Consider the following 21,577-nt stretch of genomic DNA (forward strand, 5'->3'; position numbering starts at 1 on the left):
GTTATTTTGAACAAAATCTAAAAATGATTTCCCCAGTATTCTTACATAGAATGTTAGCTGAGAAAGGATATAGAACATACTTTCAAATTTTCTCTTACGGGAAGTGGCTGGTACAACACATGTGGTTAAGGTTCTTAATCCTAAATGACAGATGTCGTAATGAGGAGTGCAAACAGGAATAAACTTGCCTAGCATTAGAACTAATCCTCTCTAGCAGGCAGTCAGTTCAAGGTATACCCTAGGGTATTCTGTAAAGTGATTTTGTAAACCCAAACACATTTTATAACATCTAGCAGATGAAAAGCTGCACTAAATAACTTAAGGTAGAGAAAAGGATGTGCGGCCTGGACGGCACCAGACCAAACAGAAGCAGGACTACGGAACCTTGTTCAGGGTGGGGCAAAAGTAGGTTTACAGTTGGGAGTATCCACTTGCATTATTATTTACAAATTACTGTATTTTCCAGACAAAAAACTGTAAAGCTCCTTTTGCCCCACCCTGTATACGCATCACTTGGACTCATTCTCTATAATCTCCTCGAAATGTGGGAGGTGTGGCGGTACGTTTTACCTGCCAGGTGCACTCTCCAGAGCCGTGCTGTCCAACACGACAGTCACGAGCACGAGCCACACGTGCCTATGGAGCACCTGAAATGTGCCAGTCCGAGAGGGGTGTGCTTTCCTTGTACAATGCACAGCAGATTTCAAGGGCTGAGTGCAAAGCAAAGGTAAACTTCCTCGGTAATTTTTAAGGTCTTTTTGGATTGCATGTTGAAAGGATAATATTTTGGATCTACTGGGTTAAGGGGATATATCAAGATGAGTTTTACCTGTTTTGGTTTACCTTTTTGAATGTGGCTCATGGGAAATTTAAAACTGTGTACGTGGCTTGCGTTGTGTTTCTAGTGGACAGCACTGACCTAAGGGGACTAATTGAAGCAGCATTCTTGTGCCGCAGGCCGCTCGTGCTGCTCTTGTATACACATGACCTAAAATTACCTCTCAACGCAGAACACATGCGAGCCTATCGTCTTACCACAGATGTGTTTGTTGGCCACAAGGAGGACTTAACAAAGCAGGGATGGCTCAGCATGAACCCAGTGTTGGTCCTGGAAAAACTCACAGTTCTCACACGCTGAAAGAGAACATACCTCCTTCCTTGCCTCCCTCAGTGACCTCACTCTCTCTGCTCGAGTCAGCTGCTGCTTCTGCGTTGCTGACCTCTGAGTCTACGTTTCTGGCCTGGCCTTGGCCGATGAGAAACAAACCGAAGGCACAGCTGTACAGTGGACACTGCCATGTGGCCAGCTCACTCACGCCTCAGCTAAACTTGTCGGAACTGACCTCTGTACTTTACCGTGCTGCTCACTTAAAGGAGCTGACTGTCACCGCTGGGCATTTGGATTAGCGCTTCCACTACGATCTGTACTCTTGAGGGCATCACCATGTACTCTGAACCAGACATATCTGCCATACCAGGCACTCCATACACAGCATTAAATTACATCTTTACATGAAAATGCAGTATCTTGTACACAGATAAGGCAGAAACAAAACATGAAGATATCACTAGAACACAAAAAAGAGGTTTAAGGCAGGGAATGAGCTGCAAGGTAGCTTAAAGTAATGAACCAGACTATTGTTAGAATAAGAACTACTGTCTTGAAGTCGAACACGATTTTTTCTTTTCGTTATTGAGAGTTGGGGATCACTGACGGTAAGAGGACCCTGTCCCCTGTGAGAAATGACCTCGTGAAGCTGCACTACAAACGGAAGACACGTTGTGACAAATCCTAATGTGGCACAGTGCATGCTGACTACCCACAGTGCACTAGGTTCTGTGTTCCAGGTGGCTCCCCCAATGCTTGGCCCTTCTGAATATTAATTCTGATTTGAAAAACCTTACAGAGGTGTTTTATACTTAAAATATTAGGAGGAAATGATGAAAACTTGACGTGAGGGTAAAGGGAAGTTACTTTTTCAAAGACAAACGTTTGGCTACTGCAAGGCCTAGTGATAGACATGGTTGTACACACAGACTTTTGAGGTCTGATGGCTGGTTAAAGAGCAGACAGAACTGACAAGTTCTGAACAGCAATGACAAGTCAGAAGTAATTAGTTGCTGCCATTTGCTCAGTAAATATTCTATAAATACGATCCATCAACCTTCTTTCGCACCTATCTATTTACATTTATTTCCCTGGTGTAACCGAAAGGACAGATGTAAGCTGCTTTCAGAGATAACTATCAGTGCTGAGTTCACAGGGAGGGTGATGTACTTTACAGGATATAAACGTTATTTTGAGGCAACTATAATGCTTCACATGTTCTGGATGGACACTTTCATATCGGACCAACCTGGGACGTGTAAATGAGGGGACATTTATACTCAGGCTGGGAAGCTGTGCCTGAGGCCTGGTGTGTGCGGTGAGAGATCTGTATGATCAGGATACAAACTGATACTTCCGCTCCGGTTCTGGAAACAAACTATTTTATCAAATGACACTTCCAAATGCAAAACACTTACCTTCTTCATTGACAATTATTGAAGCAGTTCCTGTAGCAGCATCTTCAGTCTGGTACGCAAATTCTAAAGAAAAAAAGAAATTAAAATCACATATACACAGCCTGGCATGGATAATTTATTTTAATAATTTCAATGCATCACTAATCCTTAGAAAACTTTTTTAACCTTTAACCATCTGGAATGATAAAAAAGAAATAAGTAATTAGTGCTAATTTATACTCATCACCTATACAATGGGGAAAATAAGTCTTTACACTTAGTTGCACCTTTTCTCTACATGAGTAACAACCCAGCAAACCACCCCCGCTTCCAACTCCTCCCTCTTGTTCACAGTTGTACAATATGCATTTTTCTGCACTACCATATTTCTCCGCTGAAAGAAATGACTGGCTGAGATGACAGACGAAAGGTCAAACCTATAAAATCAACGTGTTTGTTTTTCTTCCTTCTCATAAGCTTCGCATCTCATCAGGAATGAGGGCCCGGCACGCACGTGGTAATGCCGATCAGGCAGCCTTTGGCAGCAGCCAGAGCCTTGAGCTGGAGCCAAAGGCCGCCTTCTAGCCTCGGCTGTGGTTCCAACCAGCCGCGTGCTCTTGGACAGTCGCAGAACCTCTCTGGCCTTCGGTTTTCTTTTTTGGGGGGAATAGTCGTATCAGCCTCAATGGTTCCTAAAATAATTTCCAGCTATGATGCTCAATGGCTTTTCTTAAGATAACATTTGTGAATGGAGCACCTATTTTCTTCTGTTACCTGCTTCTGAAACATTTCCGTGAGATGAAGTTTTGTAACCTCCTGTAGCTTTATTCCCACCTGGAGGGGGGTACCCAAGAGAATTAACCGTGGCTATTTAAGCGTGACTACACAAAGCTGTGCATAAAAATTCCTCAATCAGCAGGGGAAGCTCTAATAATTCTATTTTATATTTAACTTTTCTGGTAATCGATCACAGAAGAAAGTTATAAAAACCAACTTTAAAAGAGGCGAAATTTTACCTGTAGAAATACCATTCTGTTTTAAGTTTTCTATATAGTTGTTGCCAAAAGAATCTTTGCCAACCTGTACCAAAGAAAGGATGAACATTAGATCTTTTACATTTAGGAAAATGCTACAATGTAGTTTTTAGAATACTTAGCATTTGGAAAGGGCATATCTGCACAGTACTTTATAAACATTAACTAATTAATCTTCTTAATGTGAGTTGAAAGACTTGATTGCAGCCCAAAGACTTGTTATATACTAATGTTCTACTTATATCCTGCCTAAAATAGGAAGCATTTAATGATCTGCACCAGTTCTCCGGGTTCACGCTCATTTCGATCTGTTCACGTGAAAATTTCTGAGACAAGCTGCCCACCATCTACAGTCCTCAAACGTAGGCAGAACCTCAGTTGTTCGTCCTTCACTATAAATGATGGCATCTTCATGATGCCTTGCCTGGTGTTTTAGCATCTTATCTTCTCCCCTGACCCTGACACGGAGTAGCACAAAGAGGAGGGAATATAAAAAACCCTTGCTAGCCCCGGACGAGTGCTCAGTTGGTCAGAGCCTCCTCCCGATGCACCAAGGTTGCAGGTTCCGTATCGGGTCAGGGCACATACAAGAATCAACCAGTAAATGCACAAATGGAACAAGAAACTGGTATTATTTTCTTCTCTCTTTCTTTCAAATCAATTTTAAAAAGCCCTAGTTGACCTAGTATAGTGGAATTCTGTTGCTTTTGCATCCTGGCATGTATTCTGGTAACGATACTGCACTTTTTCCTTTAATCATGCATTCCTCTTCCATTCATAGGCACTGTGATTAGGGTGGCAGAGTTGTTAAAATCGATGAACCTAATTTGACACATCAAACACACTCCCCAAACTCCATAGTTTACAGTAGGGTTCACTCGGGTGGTGTACATTCTATGGATTTTGGCAAATTTAGAGGTGTGTATCTGTGATTATATGATCATACAGAGTGGCTTAAAAATCCTCTGTGCTCTGCCTGTTTATCACTCACTGTCTGCTCCCTAGCCCCTGGCAACTACTGATCTTTTCACTGTCGCTATTGTTTTGTCTTGGCCAGAATGTCACTCAGTTGGAATCATTCCTATACTCCTTCTTTTCTGTCCTGCACTGAGCGCTCCATCAATGGGCTGTGTCTCCATCCAGTTCTCGGCCACTCCTGGTGTGTTCTGCTCTTCCATAGAAGACTGTTCCTCTCTGGATATAGCAACAGAAAGAAACCTAGACCTTTACTTGGGTTGAGATCCTCAATGAGTGACCATAAAATTTGCTGGTGAGCTTTTGGACTGTCTAGATCAGGGGCTGGGCATTTTGGGGGGTAAAGGACCAAATAGGTAATATTTTAGACTTTATGGGCCATATTGTCTCTTTTGCAACAATTCAACCCCATCATTGTAGTGTGAAAGCGGCCAAAGAAAATATGTCAACAAATGGATGTGGCTGTGTTCCAATAAAACTTTATTTACAAAAATATGTAGCAGGCAAGATTTGCTCCACGGGCCAAATTTACTGACCCCTGATTTAAATGCCACTTCTGGTACCTTCTTCCTCAAAGAACACTTTTGCCTGTGCTCCTTTTCTGGCTCAAATGATGATAAGGCAATGATCTCAAACAATATACAATAACTTCTTAGCAAAAATCTCTGTCTTTATAACGAAGTGTGTCTACTACAAAGTGCGCCTGTAAGGAGAGTTCCCCAGTGGCAGGAGGTCTTCTACCAGAGATTTCCTTCGTGGAAGGCTGGCCATTCATTTATCTAGCAGGTAAGTGCCAAAGCATCCTTTTTCTTAGGTCGAAGATTCACAGCAGAAACAAGTTGTTTGTTCTTTCATTTTTTGGACATTATTTAACTCTCTCTCATGGGCAATCAGGGTATTATAGAGTTAGGAAAGTATCCTTATAAGAATGTTCTGGGGATTAAGAAAAGGCCATCCCTAGGCACGTAGGGTGTGATACAAATTAGGGCAAAGAAACTTCTCTTCCCTTCCTATTGGTTTCATATAGGTGAAATCTGTTTAAGGTGAATATCAAGGGTAGGTGATAAGCGGCGGTAATGAACTAAACATTAAGACGTGCAGGGATTAGGAAGAATTGTTGGAGGGGAGGAGGAAACCTAAAAAACATGCAGCTTTGACTTAAAGAAATTGGTAACATTGGAGGGGAATAAGACATAGCAGGTGGAATAAAAGCATGAGCATCCGAGGCACGACTGGGAAGGGATTCCATGCTCAGGGCAACTGCGTTTGCAGGCTGCTACAGTTGTATTTCAGAGGCTGCAGTAGCTGCCTGTCCTTTTCCTGCTCAGAGCATCATCTGATTGGCTACATCCCCTGGTGATGGTTAGGGTCCCAGGTTTATCCCAATGGTGATTTCCTGGCAAGTCTGTTGGCTGGCCTTCTAAACTCTAAGTAAGACGTGAGACAAAATACTTTGTTTTTGCCTTCTTAGATGTTCTCTTGGCAAAAATAAAAATCTGATAACTAAAAATAATGGGAAAGTAACAACACTGCTGAGGATCAAGAGAAACCAACCCTAGTTCTATTACCTTTACATCATCTAGGTCATAACAATACATCACAAAGTAAAGGAAGTGATGAAAAGCCGAAGAAGAGGAAGACAATATTTTCATTTGTGTCATGGAACCCCCTTCTCGCTAGCTGTGTGATTTCGGGCGAGCCACTTAAATTCTCTCTTGGCCCCAGTGTCCTTATGTGGAAAGTCACAGCAAGTTAGCTGTGCAGATAAACTAAAATAATATGCATGAAAATATATTTACAGCTGTAAAGGGTTAAATAAGGGTTTGGTGCCGCCACCACCACCACCACCACCATCAGGCTGCTTGTCCTGGGGGAAAGGGCAGGGCTCCTGCTGCTTGGGTTCAACCTCATCAACTACTTTCACGCCTGTCTGGTTCTCCCTGATGCTTCAGTCCTTCCTGTTGCTTCCTGTGTTCAAACAGAAGAGCATTTGATCATGGAAGCGAGCATGTGGGCACGTTAAATTATTTTTAAAATGAGGCTCTATTTATTAATGTTATTACTCTAGCAAAACCGTAACAATTTCTTTAAACCTTTGGTGAAACTAATGCTTTGCAATGGAATATGTATCCCGTTACTTTCAGAACAGTATAGCCAAGTGGGAGGGCATCTCTGCCTTCGGAGTCATATTTAAGCTTTAATTGGATCTAAGTCACATGTCAGAGTGCGGACAGAAAGCAATGGGGATCTGAGTCCTATTAAAATGATCCCCCTTTTCTTTCTGCGTTATCGAGTTGCACAGATGACTTGTGCAACGTGATACTAAAAGAATGCTGTCTCCCCTATACCCCCCCTCAACACCTCTCACACATTCGTTTCTTCTTCTGGATTTGTGTTTAAAAATGGTGCGAAAAGTGAACGCCTTCCAATCCCATTTGCTTACTTCTGGCTCAAATTTAAGCCTCTTCCGCAGTAACTGGAAATTGATAACCAGAAATCAGAGAAGCGGAACCCACGCTTTTGCTCCTCATAGCCTGTCATTCACAGCTTGTCATTCATAGCGTCATTCATAGCTTGCCATTCAGAGTGAGCGCAAGCGTCTTGTTGGAATCACAGTGAATGAAAGGCCCCTGACTACCGAGGACTATTACAAAGGAACCTTCACAGGTGTCTTTGGAGGCTTCCCTGTTTTCCCGGTCACACGCTGGCTATCAAGTTGACATAAAAACTTTAAGTATCGTGGTCATGAGGCAAAATGCTGCATGTGGGAGTGAAGAAACCTGGAGTCTAATTTCAGTTCTGCTATTATCAAGCTAATTAAAACTCTTTGCTCTATGATTCTTTGCAGGGCACTGCTCTCACAGAGCGCCTCTGTCACGGGACCTCGCACCCGACCGCTCTGAAAGAAAACAGCTACTTGTACCAGAGACTTCGGTCTCGGTGTTTGAAGGGAGCATGGCCAGGTAATTTCTTGAAGGCCCCCCCAGTTTGCTGACTTCTGATCTGGGGCACTTGGGTTCCTGCCTGTTCGTGGCTTCTTCCACCTGCATGAGAAGCAGGGCCTCTGGGCTCATACTGGCCCCCTGTAGCTTCGGCTCTTTAGTCTGCCAGGGCCCTCCCCAGCTGCCAGTTCCTGACGTTCAGCAGTGCCTTCCTCCTCTCTAATGTTAGGCTTCAGTGGAAGGCAGCAGGACGAAACACTTAACCAACCAACTCAGGCGAGTCCTATGAAAGGTGTCCTACCAGGCTCTTTGCCCTCCCAAAGATTTTCTATATCTGCCTGGATTTTTAATCTCAAGATATCTCCAGTTATCCTTGGACTATAGCCTTGGCCATGACTCAGTTAAAATTCTAACTACACAACTCTTAACTAGTTGAAATGTTTCATTATACATATTTCACTGTATGCATATTGATGGACTCCTGCTTCACAGCCCCTCGCCACAGTATCTTGACAGATATTTCTCCTTAGCTCAATATAAGGTGTTTTGTAAACAAGGTGCCATCAAACAATCTTACTCCATTGGAGCTTGAGTTTCACTTGGTTGCAGGGCAGTAATAGGTAAGTTAATGTTGCTAAGAAAAGCATAGGAAATTTTCTGGTTTTTTTTTGTTCCATCTGCTTGATTTTATCTTGATTAATTTCATGATTTTGGTTTCTACTCAGAACTTTTCATCTTTAAAAAACTGCCATAAAGCAGTGTGGCTAATTTGCTTAAAAAATGTATTTCACAATGGGAAGAAATATCATGATGAATGGATAACAATAACTACCACTAGAAAAGAGATTTTGTTTTTCTTGTTATGAAGTCTGAGAATATGATACAGTTTATTTAATCTTAAATAAATCTACATTTAAATGTCTCAGGTTATCTAAGCGAAGTACCCCTGTGTAGGTAGGTTTTAGCTGAAGCCACTGTTTTCTTGTCCCCTCTGTGCCGATTCCCAGGCAAGTTCCATGGTGGGGCTAAACACTAAGTCGGGGGCGGGTCAGACATAAAGGACTTTGGGAACCGGACAGGCGCCAGCACAAGCCATCACACACAGACAGAGCAGAACAAGAAGGACCCTTGCTTCAGTCAGCCCCCTGGCAGGAACACGCCCCCACACACGCCCCGCCTTCTGTTCCTCTCACATCCACTGCCGTGGCTTCCTGGTTCACTTCCCAAGTGCGGTCCCACAACTCAGGTATTTCTAGTTTTCATTTCTCTTTGCCTCCAAGTCAACAGACCTAAAATAAAACAAATCCCCAAACCTTCGAGTTGGATGAGATCCTAGGGGACATCCAATTTTGGCTTCAATGGCTAAATGAATGGCTTTTACAGAACTTCCAAGAGGGGGTTCTCTTATCTCTCCTTTCACAGCCCCAGCTCTGGGGACCTCCCCTGGCCCCACGGCCACTCTCGGTACCCTGCTTCCACGACCAGTTCTCTGTCCGGGTTTTCCCAGCCAGGAAATGATGCCCTCTGTCCAGCTTCCACGCCCTCTTAAGTCAGCGCCATCTGATTAGTCCTCAAACCTTCCATTCCTAGTCAAGTAGAAGATGGGTGAGGCCTAATGTTTTCATTTATTATTTTTTAAATCCTCACCCAAGGATAGGTTTATTGATTGTGTGTGTGTGTGTGTGTATGTGTGTGTGAGAGAGAGAGAGAGAGCGAGAGAAACATTGAAACATTGATGTGAGAGAGAAACATCTTTTCCATACATACCCGGACCAGGGATTGAACCTGCAGCTTATGCATGTGCCCTGACCAGGGATAAAACCCTCAATTTTTTGGTGTAGGAGATGCCACTCCAACCAACTGAGCCACCCAGGGCAGGCCTAATAGTTTTTAAAAATTAAAAAAAAAAAGATTTTATTTATTTATTTTTAGAGAGAAGGAGGGGAAGGGAGGGAGAAAGAGAGGGAGAGAAACATCAATGTGTGGTTGCCTTTTACATGCTCTGCAATGGGGACCTGGCCTGAAACCCAGGCATGTGCTCTGACCAGTGGGAATCGAACTGGGACCCTTTGGTTCACAGCCTGTGCTCAGTCCACTGAGTGCCACACCAGCCAGGGCATACCTAACATTTTTAATTGCTCTCTCTCTAAGCCCCATAATTACTAGCATATAACAGGCCATCAATAATTACTTGTCAAATAAGTGATTGATATTTTAAATGTATAAAGAGCTCAACCTTAGCAAAGGAGGGTTTCTTACACTGAATCTTGTGCTTTCATGAGATGTTTTTGACCAAATAGCCAGATAAGGATTATATCGTGTTAATCATAAATTAGAAATAAAGTTACAGTTCATTAGTAGATAAAGTGATAATTGTATAGTTTATGCATCATTTAAAGACTCCTGTGGAACAGAAGTGCTGTATGCAATGGGAAGTGACATTTCGGAGAAATTTTGGTGAAATCTACCCAGTTGACAGCAGAATTCATTCTTTTACATTTGTTATATTTTTTTCTTATTCTCTACTGTGCAGAACCAATCTAGCCTTCCTAAAATAAATGAACTATCTTTCCTGTTATACCAGTAATGACAGCATCTTAAAATTTCATTAAACATGCAGAAGTCTTTGGCAGCCAATTTTGTTTTATTTATTTTCAGATAATTTCAGTAGGTGGATGGAAATAGGATACTGTATTTGACATTTCTTTACATACCGGAAAACAAAACTATGCCTAAGATGTGTAGTTCTGCAAGGCCCAGATTTCCTTCTGATCCAAGATACAGCATTAGAGGAAAAGAACATAGGGAGGAGTAAATCGCCAGTTATTTAACCACGTTTCCAAAAGCTGTGTGGCTGCAGTGAAACCTGCTAAAAACAGAATGACTCCTGAAGCCGGACTAGAAAACCCATCAGAGTAGACTAATTCTCCTCGCTTCTCACACTCTGGTTATAAGCGCAATTCAACTCAGGGAACAGGGCATTACGTTATTTGAAGACTGCTACTTCCCAGTGAGGTAGAAACTAATATATAAAAAAAGGAAGACTACGCTCTCCTATTTAAATATCTTAAAAACAATGAACTTCTAGAAGAAACAAACAGGTAATCAAACACGTGCACGTACACCCATGTTTATAGCAGCACCATTCACAAGAGCTGAAAGCTGGAGGCGGCCCCTGGGCCCACCGGCAGATAGAGGGACAAACCCATTGTGCCGTGCGTGGCGGAGGCTGTCCGGCCACAGAGGGAGTGCGGTGCTGACACACGCTGTAAGGCCGGTGAACCTTACAAACATTATGCTAAGTGAGAGAAACCAGACACGAAATGTCGCATCACATGATTCCGCCTATAGGAAACCTTCAGAAATAGATGAAATCCATAGTAGAGACAGGATGTGGATTGGTGGTTGCCAGGGGCTGAGGGGAGGGGGAAAAGGGGAGGAGCTGCTTAATGTAAGTTTTATTCTGGAATGATGGAAATGTTCTGGCGGTTCTACAACGCTGTGATTGCACTGAACGTCACTGAGTTGTTCACTGTAAAATAGTTTAAAAAATTAAAACGAGGAACCCAAGCCTCAGAACCGTGCTCCTACAGTACCTCTGGAACACCCTCCACCGTGCTGTGCACGCACCTTGCACACCATGGACGTCTTCGCCCCGAGCCTGGCGGCCTGGACGCACTGGTTGGCGCCTTTCCCTCCGAAGCCAATAAAAAACTTATGTCCATGGATGGTTTCCCCGGTTTTTGGCAAGCGAGAAGTAAGACTATAATAATTTAAAAAGAAACAGAAAAAAAAATCACACTGGTAGCTGCAATCAATTTAAGTTCTTCAGAAGAGAGAGGGAGTTATCGGAGGGAGCTCTAAGCAATCAGAACTGCGAGCAGAAGCGGGGCCCGGCGCCTTTTCCGCCTGGAGAACGTTCAGGAGTGTGCGTCACTGTTGAGAAGGCACCTGCCTGGCACACTCGCTCTCCCCCACTGCCCTGCGCCACCGCAGCGCTGCTACTCCAGATGACAGGTCCTAGCGTCTGCGCGGCATCAGGGTGTTCGCGGTGCCCGTGTTCCATCCTGGGGAACCCGCAGGGCGCAGTAACTCCCAATCCCCCTCTCGATGCCCCGCACACAGCCTGTTCACAGCGGGACTTCATAAATGGGGCCGAGATAACGTGTGTTTCTATCCAGGCTTATCTGGTCATTTTGATACTAAGCAGGAAGGGTGGCAGGGGTCTGGCAAGCATGTCCGGGACCCAAGGAGGAGAGAGAAGTTGCAGTTCCAGGCAACAAAGAATCTTCTTTGCTTCGTTGAGGGTGGGCTAGGAGAGGGGTATTTAGCTGACAGGTTCAGGTGTCCATCCCGACCCACCCTGTACAGTACCCATTTCATTCACTGACTCAAAAAAAAAAACAACAACAAAACACCTGTTTTAAAACATGAATTCGAAAGAGCTAAGTTTGGTTTTAAATTTTTACTGTAGAAAATCCCAAACATAGAACACTAGAGAAAAAAGAATATTGATTTCTCCTATACCTATCACCTAGATTCAAGTATCGTCAACCCAGAGCCAGTCTTGCCTCCATCTATACCTTCATCAGCTTCTGCAGGAACTGAGGGTTTTCGAGGGTAGGTTATTTATTACTGAAATGTTGCTGCCTCATGAAGACAGTGTTAAATGAGGCCCAAAGTAAAAGGTGTGCTCCAGTATAGGATTCCCACAACACCAAAGGTGGGAGATGCGAGGAGACAAAGTCTTTGCAGGACAGCAGACTTTTGAATGGAAGAGGGGTGCTGGGTGGAGGGGCCCAGTGGCAGGAGGACTGGTTGACTGGCCACGCAGAAGTGGGCCAAGGGCAGATGGAGAGATGGGAGGTGTGACCAAACAGGTTAATTAGCTTTAGGCAGAAAAGAAATGCTGAGAAAGATGGTTACATCAGCTGAGAACCTACTTCGTTTGAGCATATTCAGAACTTACGTTCATTCCCCACACGGGCTGTGGCCCACCTGAAACCAGTACCTGAGGACGTTAGAGGAACGGAGCAGTGCCGGTTCCTGCAGGTCACTGACCACCTGTGTGCAGTGGGATGCCGCACGCATGACTGGTGACAGGGACACACGTCCGTGTCAATAAAGGCCAGGTTCGACCTGTGGGCCTCCTTCACACAGTTTTAAGTCTCAGTAACTTGAGCTAATGACTCCCTTCCCCAGCTCTGCACTGTCAAATATGGTTACTTGAGATTCAAGAGATTCATCAATAATTTGAAAACATCCCCTCCACTCCTCCCCTTTTCGATTCTATTTTTAGCTCAGATTCTAAATGCATTTATAGTACTGATGAAAAAAATATACATCTACAAGGTTCACTTCTGAAAATGGTACTCAATCAAGAGAAAAATGGTTTTAATGTAATGTTATTATCCTGTCATTTAATTTAGCAATGACAAGTGATGATGAGATTTTGATTTGCATCAGAAATCTTAAACATTTTAGGATTCTGTTATGAACAGGCGATGATGAGTAATCTGTGTGGTTGAGTAACTATGTGAATTCTTGGCTTATTGATGCGGCTACAAACAACATTCATAATGACTTTAAAAAGAAAAAACATCCAAGGTGGCTAAAAACAGGCCAAATAATTTCATTAGTAAGATTCACTAAAGAAAGTTATGACTTCCGCTACATTTCTCGTACACTTAGATCTGGGTCACCGTTCACTGGTTTGAATCAAGTGTACTTTTGTTATCAGCTGAGGGAAATCTTGAAATACGTATCACCACCTTATCATTGGGGTGCATTTGTATGTGGGGGCGAGTGACACTGGGCGCAGAGCGTGCCTGTTTGATGCGGGAGCAGAGGGCTGGCTTTAAACGACGTGTAGTAACACAGGCGCTGCACTGACTTAGCCACTGCGGAAATTCCTCAGTCCTTTGGAGCCCTGCTTCCTTTTCTTTTCCTTCTGCTTCTTCGCCCTCCTCTCCCCTCTCTCTTCTCTCCACTGTGGACTTCCCCTGCGTGAGGACAGGGGCCAAGGACTGTTTTTTTATAACAGTAAAGTGTCTCAAAGGAAAAAATGAAAGCGGTACTGGTAGAAATACCATGCTGTTAGCATCGAACAATTTAAAATAGTATACATTTCTGAATGAGGGCGAAAACCTGGAGAAAACCAGTCATAAGAAATATATTTGAATTTAAGACATAGCCGTAGCCTTAAAATGGTCACCACATTTTAAAGTTGGACAGAAGGAAACACCACCAACACCTGCTCAGGGATGGACCCACTGTCTCCCGGGTCACGAGGGCCCGGGGTTAGGGGCTGGCTGCGTGAGGCAGGAGGCCTAAGCCATTGACTGATTGCATTGCCTTTGACAGCTTTTCCCTCTTTGAACCAGCTGCTTCTCTTGCAAAACAGGTTTAATAATACTTGTCAACTCCTTAAATGCCTGGGTTTTGTGCTCTGAGTTATTTCACTGACAGGTGTTAGCAGAACAACTTATCATTGCTTTCAACTTCTTGACAATGATGTGCTTGTTACAGATTCCCAGAGATGATTCACAGCAACGGAAGGAATGACCTGGTGAAATAGTGGTGAGAAGGGTTTCGACCCAAAAGGTCACACTACTGCTGGCTGCAGCCCAAAGTCAAGGACTAGGCTGCTCTTGGCCTTTTGCACTGCATCTTTTCTTCTAGCTGCGTGCTTCTGACACACTGTACAACTAAAATAAGGATTGTACTATTAGTTATGACCCAATTAAAATTCATTACACTCATTTAGTATTCCTGCTGCCTGTGCTCTTCACCCATATCTGTTCTTCTCAGCATTTGTATATGTCACATTTACAAGGATGAGAGTAATTTCCAATCAAGTTAATATCTATCGCTACCTCTGTACAAAGAACTTAGCCTCCCAACTAAAACTTCATTCTGTGCTTCCTAACCCAGATTTATTCAAGGAAATGAAACATGAATTATGCTTGAAACAGTTCTTAGCTGAGTTTGAAGTCTAGCTGATCTTTCCTAGCTAACATAACAAGTCTGTGGCGAAAGAGTCATTCCGTCTGAAGATGTAGCTACTCTTGAATTTGTAGAACAGAAAAACAATATTCTAGCCAGAGGGGGTCAGCCTTTCAGAGTGTCATATCCTTGACTCTTACCTAAATTTTGCTTCTGTATGAATAACTGAGCTAGGCCCCAGGAGGGCCAATGAGATGAGTATGTTATGGTCTTCTCCCACGTTAAGGTCTCATACAGCTTACTTCATTCACATATCTGCTCAACTGTTACCTCCTCGGGCCTTCCCAGCCACCTTATAGGAGATACCCCCTTTCCTATTTTAATTTCTGTTAAGCATTCATTCATTCATTCTGGCAAGAAACACTAGGCTTCTGGATCAGAGATGGCCTTTTAATTGTTCATAATTACGTTAGTTCTCTATGTCCCAGTCGTGACCAGGTGACATGATGAGAGAAACTTCAAAATAATGAATTTTTGGAACTTATATAGGACAGCTGACAGCTGCTGTTCCTCCTTCCCTCTGGGGTGGGGAATGGGAAGGCAAGGAAGGAGGGAAGGGGGAAGGGGAGAAGAAGACCTACTGACCTTTGTTTTGTAATACAAATAAACCCTCTTGGGGGAGGGGAGGGGTAGGTCTCTAGGTTTACAGTCCTAGAATGTAAATCAATGTGTCTGGAGGAGAAGTCTCAATCTCTGCAGAGGTCTCTGACTTCTGGGGTCTGTCATTCGAACATTCTTTAATCCAGGTGCTAGCAATCTTTGCTCAGATAGTCCTGACCATGCAGGCAGAAATGGGAGCATTCTCGGTGCATTGCTTGCCAACAGCTTTCTTCATAGCAACATCTCCACCCAGCATTACAATACTCATTTATTTCTTTCCTCTTCCCCTAGTGCTTCTGGATAATTGTATTTCATCTTCACTTTGGTGTGTTATTAACTCTACCACTTTTCCTTTTTTTTTTATAAGTGATTGATCTAGGGTTTACTATATACATCTTTAACTTAATCAGTTTATTTTCAAACATGTCACTTTACCTATAAAGGTAATTTATTTTACAACTGAATTCTTCCATTTCCCTTTCCTGACCTTTGTGCTACTATTGTCATGCATTCTACTCCTATATGATGTAAACTGTACAATACAGTGTTATTGTTATTTAAACTGTCACTTGCCTTTTTGCACTTTTTAATCCTCACCTGAAGGGAGATATATATATATATGTGTGTGTGTGTGTGTTTTATTCACTTGAGAGATAGAGAGCAAGCAAGAGAGAAACATTGATTGGTTGTCCCTCATACATGCCCCAACCAGGGATCATACCCACTAACTTCTGGTGTACGGGATGACTCTAATCAACTGAGCCACCCAAAGAGGACATCAGTTGCCTTTTAAAGAAATTAAGAAAAGAAAAAAAGTCTTTGTGTTCACCCATGTGTTTACCATTTCTGGGGCTCTTCATGCCTTTAGGTGGTCCGAGTTTCCACCTGGTGTCCTTGTGGTCCCACCTAAAGCACTTCCTTCAGCATTGACTGTTGTGCAGGTGTCTGGTGGTAAGTTCTTTCCCCTTTCATTTCTCTTTGTTTCCTCTTCATGTTTGAAGGACATAAAATTCTATGTTGATAGTTTATGTTTCAAGAACTTTAAAGATTTAATTTTTTCTGGCTTTCATTGTTTCTGATGAGAAGTCTGTAATCAATCTTTGTTCGCCTATACATAATGTGTATTCTTTTCTAGATGATTTTAAGGAGTTTCTACTTATAACTGGTTTTCAGGAACTTGACTACAATGTACTTTGATGTGTTTTTTTTTTATGCTTATCTTGCATGGGGTTCATTGAAATTCTTAGATGTAGACATCTATAGTTTTCATAACATTTGAAAAATTTCCGCTATTATTTCTTCAAATTTTGTCTTCCCTACTCTCTTCTTCTTCTTAGACTCATCTACGTATGGTAGACCACTGTGTATTTTATTCCGTCATTTTTCCCTCTATGTTTCAGTTTAGATAATGTCTATTCCTGCCTTCAAGCACACTGGTCCTTTCTTCTGTAATGTCTACTCTACTGATAAGTGCAGCAAGTGACTCTTTCATTTCAGATACTGTGTTTTTCATTTCTTAAACCCCTATTTGGTTCTTTTTACATCTTCCACTTTTCTCCTTCCTATATTTTTCTTCTGGGATCTCTACCGAATGCTCCAGCGGTTCGATGTCTCTGGCTGGTTAGAACACAGCACCTCCCATTCCGGTATGATTTCTGAGAAGAGTTCAGCTTAGAACTCCCCAGTAGCTGCCCAGCTTTGTGGAGTTTCTCTCTATGTATTTCCACTTAGTATTTAGTAACAGATGTAAGGGGCCTTCTCTGCAGATTTCTGGACCTTTCCCTGATTAGCTCCTTCCTCTTCAGTACACGTTCCCATAAATTCTGGCCTCCGCAGTCTCCATGAGCGATAAAGGCAGTTTTTCCCCCTCACTGACAGTGCCACGATTTCCTTGTGTTCTTCTCCTCCAGTCCATGGTCAGTAGTGCACCTCCAGGAATCACCTTACTTGTATCCTTTCTCTTCTGGATAACACAGCTGTTGTTCAACATCTGACAGAGCTGCTTCATATATTTTATTTCATATATATCCCATTTTCTAGTTGTTTATGGTGGGAAGGTAGTTCTGGTACTAGTTAGTTACTCCAGCATGGTCAGAAGTAAATGTCTTTTTAATGGATGGTCTACCAGCGATGTCTAAACCATGGCCTGCAGCACGCAGGCAGCCTGGGATGGCTCTGAATGTGGCCCAACGCAAAATTGTAAATTTACTTAAAACTTTATGAGATTTTTTTTTTGTTTTCATTGGTGTTTGTGTATTTAATGTGTGGCTCAAGACAGCTCTTCTTTTTCCAGCGTGGCTCAGAGATGCCAAAAGGTTGGACACCCCAGTCCACTTCAAAGGACATTCATTTAGATACGGTGACATACGCCTGTGGACACAGTAAATCATATGATGCGGTGAGAGCAGGGCAAAACGTGAGGTGTTTGACTGCAGCCCAAGGAGAGGAGTAAGCCAGTTATTAAACAGGAATATGGTTGGACCAAGGGGGGCAAAAGCTACATCTTTCTTCCTCCTTAATACGTGGGGTGGAGGACTGAGTACAGAAGGCGCCAAGGAGAGTCGTAAATGTCAAAATATTAAAGGTATATTTAAAAATGAAAATACCATCTAATGTCAACTAATTTTTTGAGTAATCAAATATATGTGTATGTGTGTGTGTATATATATATATACCCTTACGCCCAGCTGAGAAAAATCCTGAGCAAGGATAGAAACTTGCACAGGGAGGTACAGAATGAGCTAATTTCAGAAGTTGAAGCTGCAGAAAGAGAGGGCAGGAGAAATATATATATATATACACGTGGGGGTTTAGGGAGTAAGGATTGGCATATAAGGTATGTGGGAAAATCGGGATGCAGAAATATAGAGTAGATAGGGAATTAGTGAGACTAAAGCATTTATCAAAGTTGCTAGTGAAAAACCTTTTAATTCATTGAAGACAAGCGAAGTATGAAGTGATAAATAACTACAAAATTGATATTTCATTTTCTATTTTGACAATTAATTTAGTAATTTTAAAATTCCAAAATGACTTCTGGCACCATGCTGTAATTATCTAGGCTACTTCTTCCTGCCATCTGCTGGTGTAGGTTAAAGAAATACAAATGGAATTAATTTTATCCTAAGCAAATATAATTAGAAGGATAAATCAGCATACAAAAATGTATTCTGGAACCAATTATTACGAATTTTAATTTACTATTTTTGGTTTTTGGTGCTTATGCTTCTTTTGCATTCCCATGATCATGAATAATCAAGAACCAATTTATTTGAGCTTTACAATACATTTGTAAGATGTGTTAGTATAGGCCTTATCATTTCTATTTCAGGGAGAAAGTGAGAATTCAAAACAGTAGTGGCTCACCAAAATGCACGTTGGCTGGTAGGTGTTTGAGTCTAATTTTAATTCAGCTCTTACAATTCCATGGCTAGAGTCTTTAAACCATGCTAGGCTACTTTCTTTGACAGTCAGTTTTCTCTCAATTTTTTAATGAGAACTTTTAAAGATCTATCTTCTTAGCAACTTTCAAATATGCAATACAGTATTATTAACTATAGTATTCCTGCTGTATACTACATCCCCGTGACATTTATTCTATAACTGGAAGTTATAAAATAGCACCTTTTGACCTCCTTTTACCTATTTCGCCCACACTCCCACCACCTGTCTCCGGCAACCACTCATCTGTTCCCTGTCTGACTTATTTCATGGAGCATATGCCCTCAGGGTCTATCCATGTTGTTGCAAAGATGTTTAGCCATCTTTTATGGCTAAATAATATTCCATCATGTATGTGCATCACATTTTCTTTGTCTGTCTGTCTGTTCATCCATCTATCCATCTATCCACTGATGAACACTTAGGTTGTTTCCATATCTTGGTTATTGAAAATAATACTGCCATGAACATAGGGATGAATATCTTTTTCAGTTGATGTTTTTTTTAAAAATATTTAAACCTGTATTTATTGACCCATCAACTTTTTTTTTTTTAAGATTTTATTTATTTATTTTTAGGGAGGGGAGGGAGGGAGAGAGAGAAACATCAATGTGTGGTTGCTGGGGGTTATGGCCTGCAACCCAGGCATGTACCCTGGCTGGGAATCGAACCTGGGACACTTTGGTTCCCAGCCCGCACTCAATCCACTGAGCTACGCCAGCCAGGGCCTTCAGTTGATGTTTTTGTTTTCTTTGGATAAATACCCAGAGAGGCATTGTTGGAGCATTTGGTAGTTATACTTTACATTTTTAAAAAAGATTTTATTGACTTATTTTTAGAGAGGGAAGGGAGGGAGAAAGAGAGAGAGAAACATCAATGTGCGGTTGCTGGGGGCCATGGCTTGCAACCCAGGCATGTGCCCTGACTGGGAATCAAACCTGCAATGCTTTGGTTTACAGCCCGAGTTCAATCCACTGAGCTATGCCAGCCAGGGTTACTTTTAATTTTTTGAGGAAACTCCATACTGTTTTCCATAGTGGCTATGCCAATTTACTATATTTTTAGGACTATAAGATGCACCTCCCCCCCCACAAAATTTGGGATGAATAATGGTTGTTAATGCTGCTATTGAGTTCTGTTTACATTTACATTAGTGAAATATTATGTTATTTATGTTATTAAATATTTTACCACCTTTTTTGTTTCAAAAATTTTTTTTCCTATTTTCCTCCTCTAAAACCTAGGTGCATCTTATGGTCCAAAAAATACGGTACCTTCCTGCCAACAGTACACAGGGTTCCCTTTTCTCCACATCCTCACCAATACTTACTACTTTTTGACAGTTACTCTGACAGGTGTGGCGTAATGTCACATTGTGGTTTTGATTTGCATTTCCCTAATTATTGATGTTGAGCAACTTTTCATGTACCTTTTGGGCATCTGTATATCTTCTTTGGAAAAATGTCTTCAGATTTTCTGCCCATTTTTAAATTAGATTGTTTGCTTTTTTTGCTATTGAGTTGTATTCATTCTTCCCGTATTTTGGATTTTTTTCCCTCTCAGTTTTGACTAAAATGTTGGAGAGTCAGTAGATATAACAGACAGATATTTGTTTAACATTATTAATATGAGCAAAAAAATGAACAATTCTTTATTTAAAAAGAACTATATAGTTCATTGCATTCCTTGACTTTTGGCTGTGGCACTAAGTGACGCTACAGTGGAGAGAGTGTGGCCTCCACTGCAGTTTCATATTAGATTAGTGTTGATTCTTAAAATCTTATTAGTATTTCAGCCCTGGCTGGTGTGGCTCAGTGGACTGAGTGTCAGCCTACAAAACAAGAGGCTGCTGGTTCGATTCCTGGTCAGGGCACATGCCTGGGTTGCAGGCCAGGTCTCCCATTGGGCGCGTGCAAGTGGCAACCAGTCAATGTTTCTCTCACACATTGGTGTTTCTCTCCCTCCCTCCCCTCTCTCTAAAAATAAATACATAAAATCTTATTAGCTCTTCAAATCTTTTTGTAGTCGATTCCCTATGCCTGGAAAGTTCTTTCCCTGCTTCTGTGCTGAGCTTATCCATATGCATTCTTTAAAATTCAACTCAGATGTTACCTCTTCTAGGAGCCCTACTGTAACCGTGTGGGTTAGCTGCTCTGCTGCTGCGTTCCAGCGACCCATGCTTGTTTCTCTCACAGCAGGCACCACATTCCCCTCTGTACTGTGTGGCCTACGGCTGTGCCTATATACACTGTGTGCCCAATAAATATTTGTTAAAATATATAATACATCAACTGTGCCAGATACCATTTCTTGAGTGTGTATCATAAGAGAAATACTGCACTAAGCACTTTATGACCACCAAATCACTTAATCCTTACAATTACTCCATAAGAAAGTCATTATTTCTGTCTCCATTTCACAGATATGGAGAATGCAAATTAGAATAAAAAACACACTCAAGCCCTGGCTGGTGTGGCTCAGTGGACTGAGCGCTGGCCTGCGAACCAAAAGGTCGCCGGTTCAATTCCCAGCCAGGGCATGTGCCTGGGTTCTGGGACAGGTCCCCAGTTGGGGGCGTGTGAGAGGCAACTGATCGATGCACCTCTCACACATCAATATTTCTTTCCCTCTCTTTCTCTTGTCCTTCCTCTCTGTCTAAAAACAAATAAAAATAAAATCTTGGAAAAAAACCCCTAAGTTCTCTGAGTAGAAGATGGCAGAGCCAGGATTCAAACCAAGGTTAGTCTGACTCAGCACCCATTGTAGCACATTACCCACACAAGCCTAGAAAGCCCCTTGGACCCGCCTGTATTTCATGTTTTGGTGACTCCTTGTATAATCTCTGGTAGCTATGCTCCTGAATGAAGAACTCTGGAGTTTCGCCAGCGGAACCAAGGTGCTAAGATGGAAGGACCAAATAAGATGCTCCTTTTCTGTCGAGTTCAGAAGAAATTAAGTTGATGAACAGAATGTTCTCTAATTTAACTTTTCTTCTTAAACCCTTGGACTCACTACTGTGTGAGTGCAATTTAACAGAAGATGTAATTTTGTGTGAAATATGAATATAGTTAAGCT

The 21,577-nt window shown here is 42.1% G+C and overlaps 1 protein-coding gene across 1 annotated transcript in view; it reads right to left on the minus strand.

Moving 5' to 3' along the window:
* The window catches only part of RBKS (ribokinase), a 78,081-nt gene that overhangs the window by 47,764 nt on the left and 8,740 nt on the right, over nt 1-21,577 (minus strand). Inside the window, exons 2-4 of the mRNA XM_028516220.2 lie at nt 11,087-11,219; nt 3,522-3,585; nt 2,527-2,589 (exon numbers count right to left, since the gene is read on the minus strand). Coding sequence (XP_028372021.1) covers nt 2,527-2,589; nt 3,522-3,585; nt 11,087-11,219 — 260 coding nt within the window. The remainder of the gene's footprint in view (nt 1-2,526; nt 2,590-3,521; nt 3,586-11,086; nt 11,220-21,577) is intronic.

Source organism: Phyllostomus discolor, chromosome 6 (genome assembly GCF_004126475.2).
Source record: "Phyllostomus discolor isolate MPI-MPIP mPhyDis1 chromosome 6, mPhyDis1.pri.v3, whole genome shotgun sequence".
NCBI classification, from domain to species: domain Eukaryota; kingdom Metazoa; phylum Chordata; class Mammalia; order Chiroptera; family Phyllostomidae; genus Phyllostomus; species Phyllostomus discolor.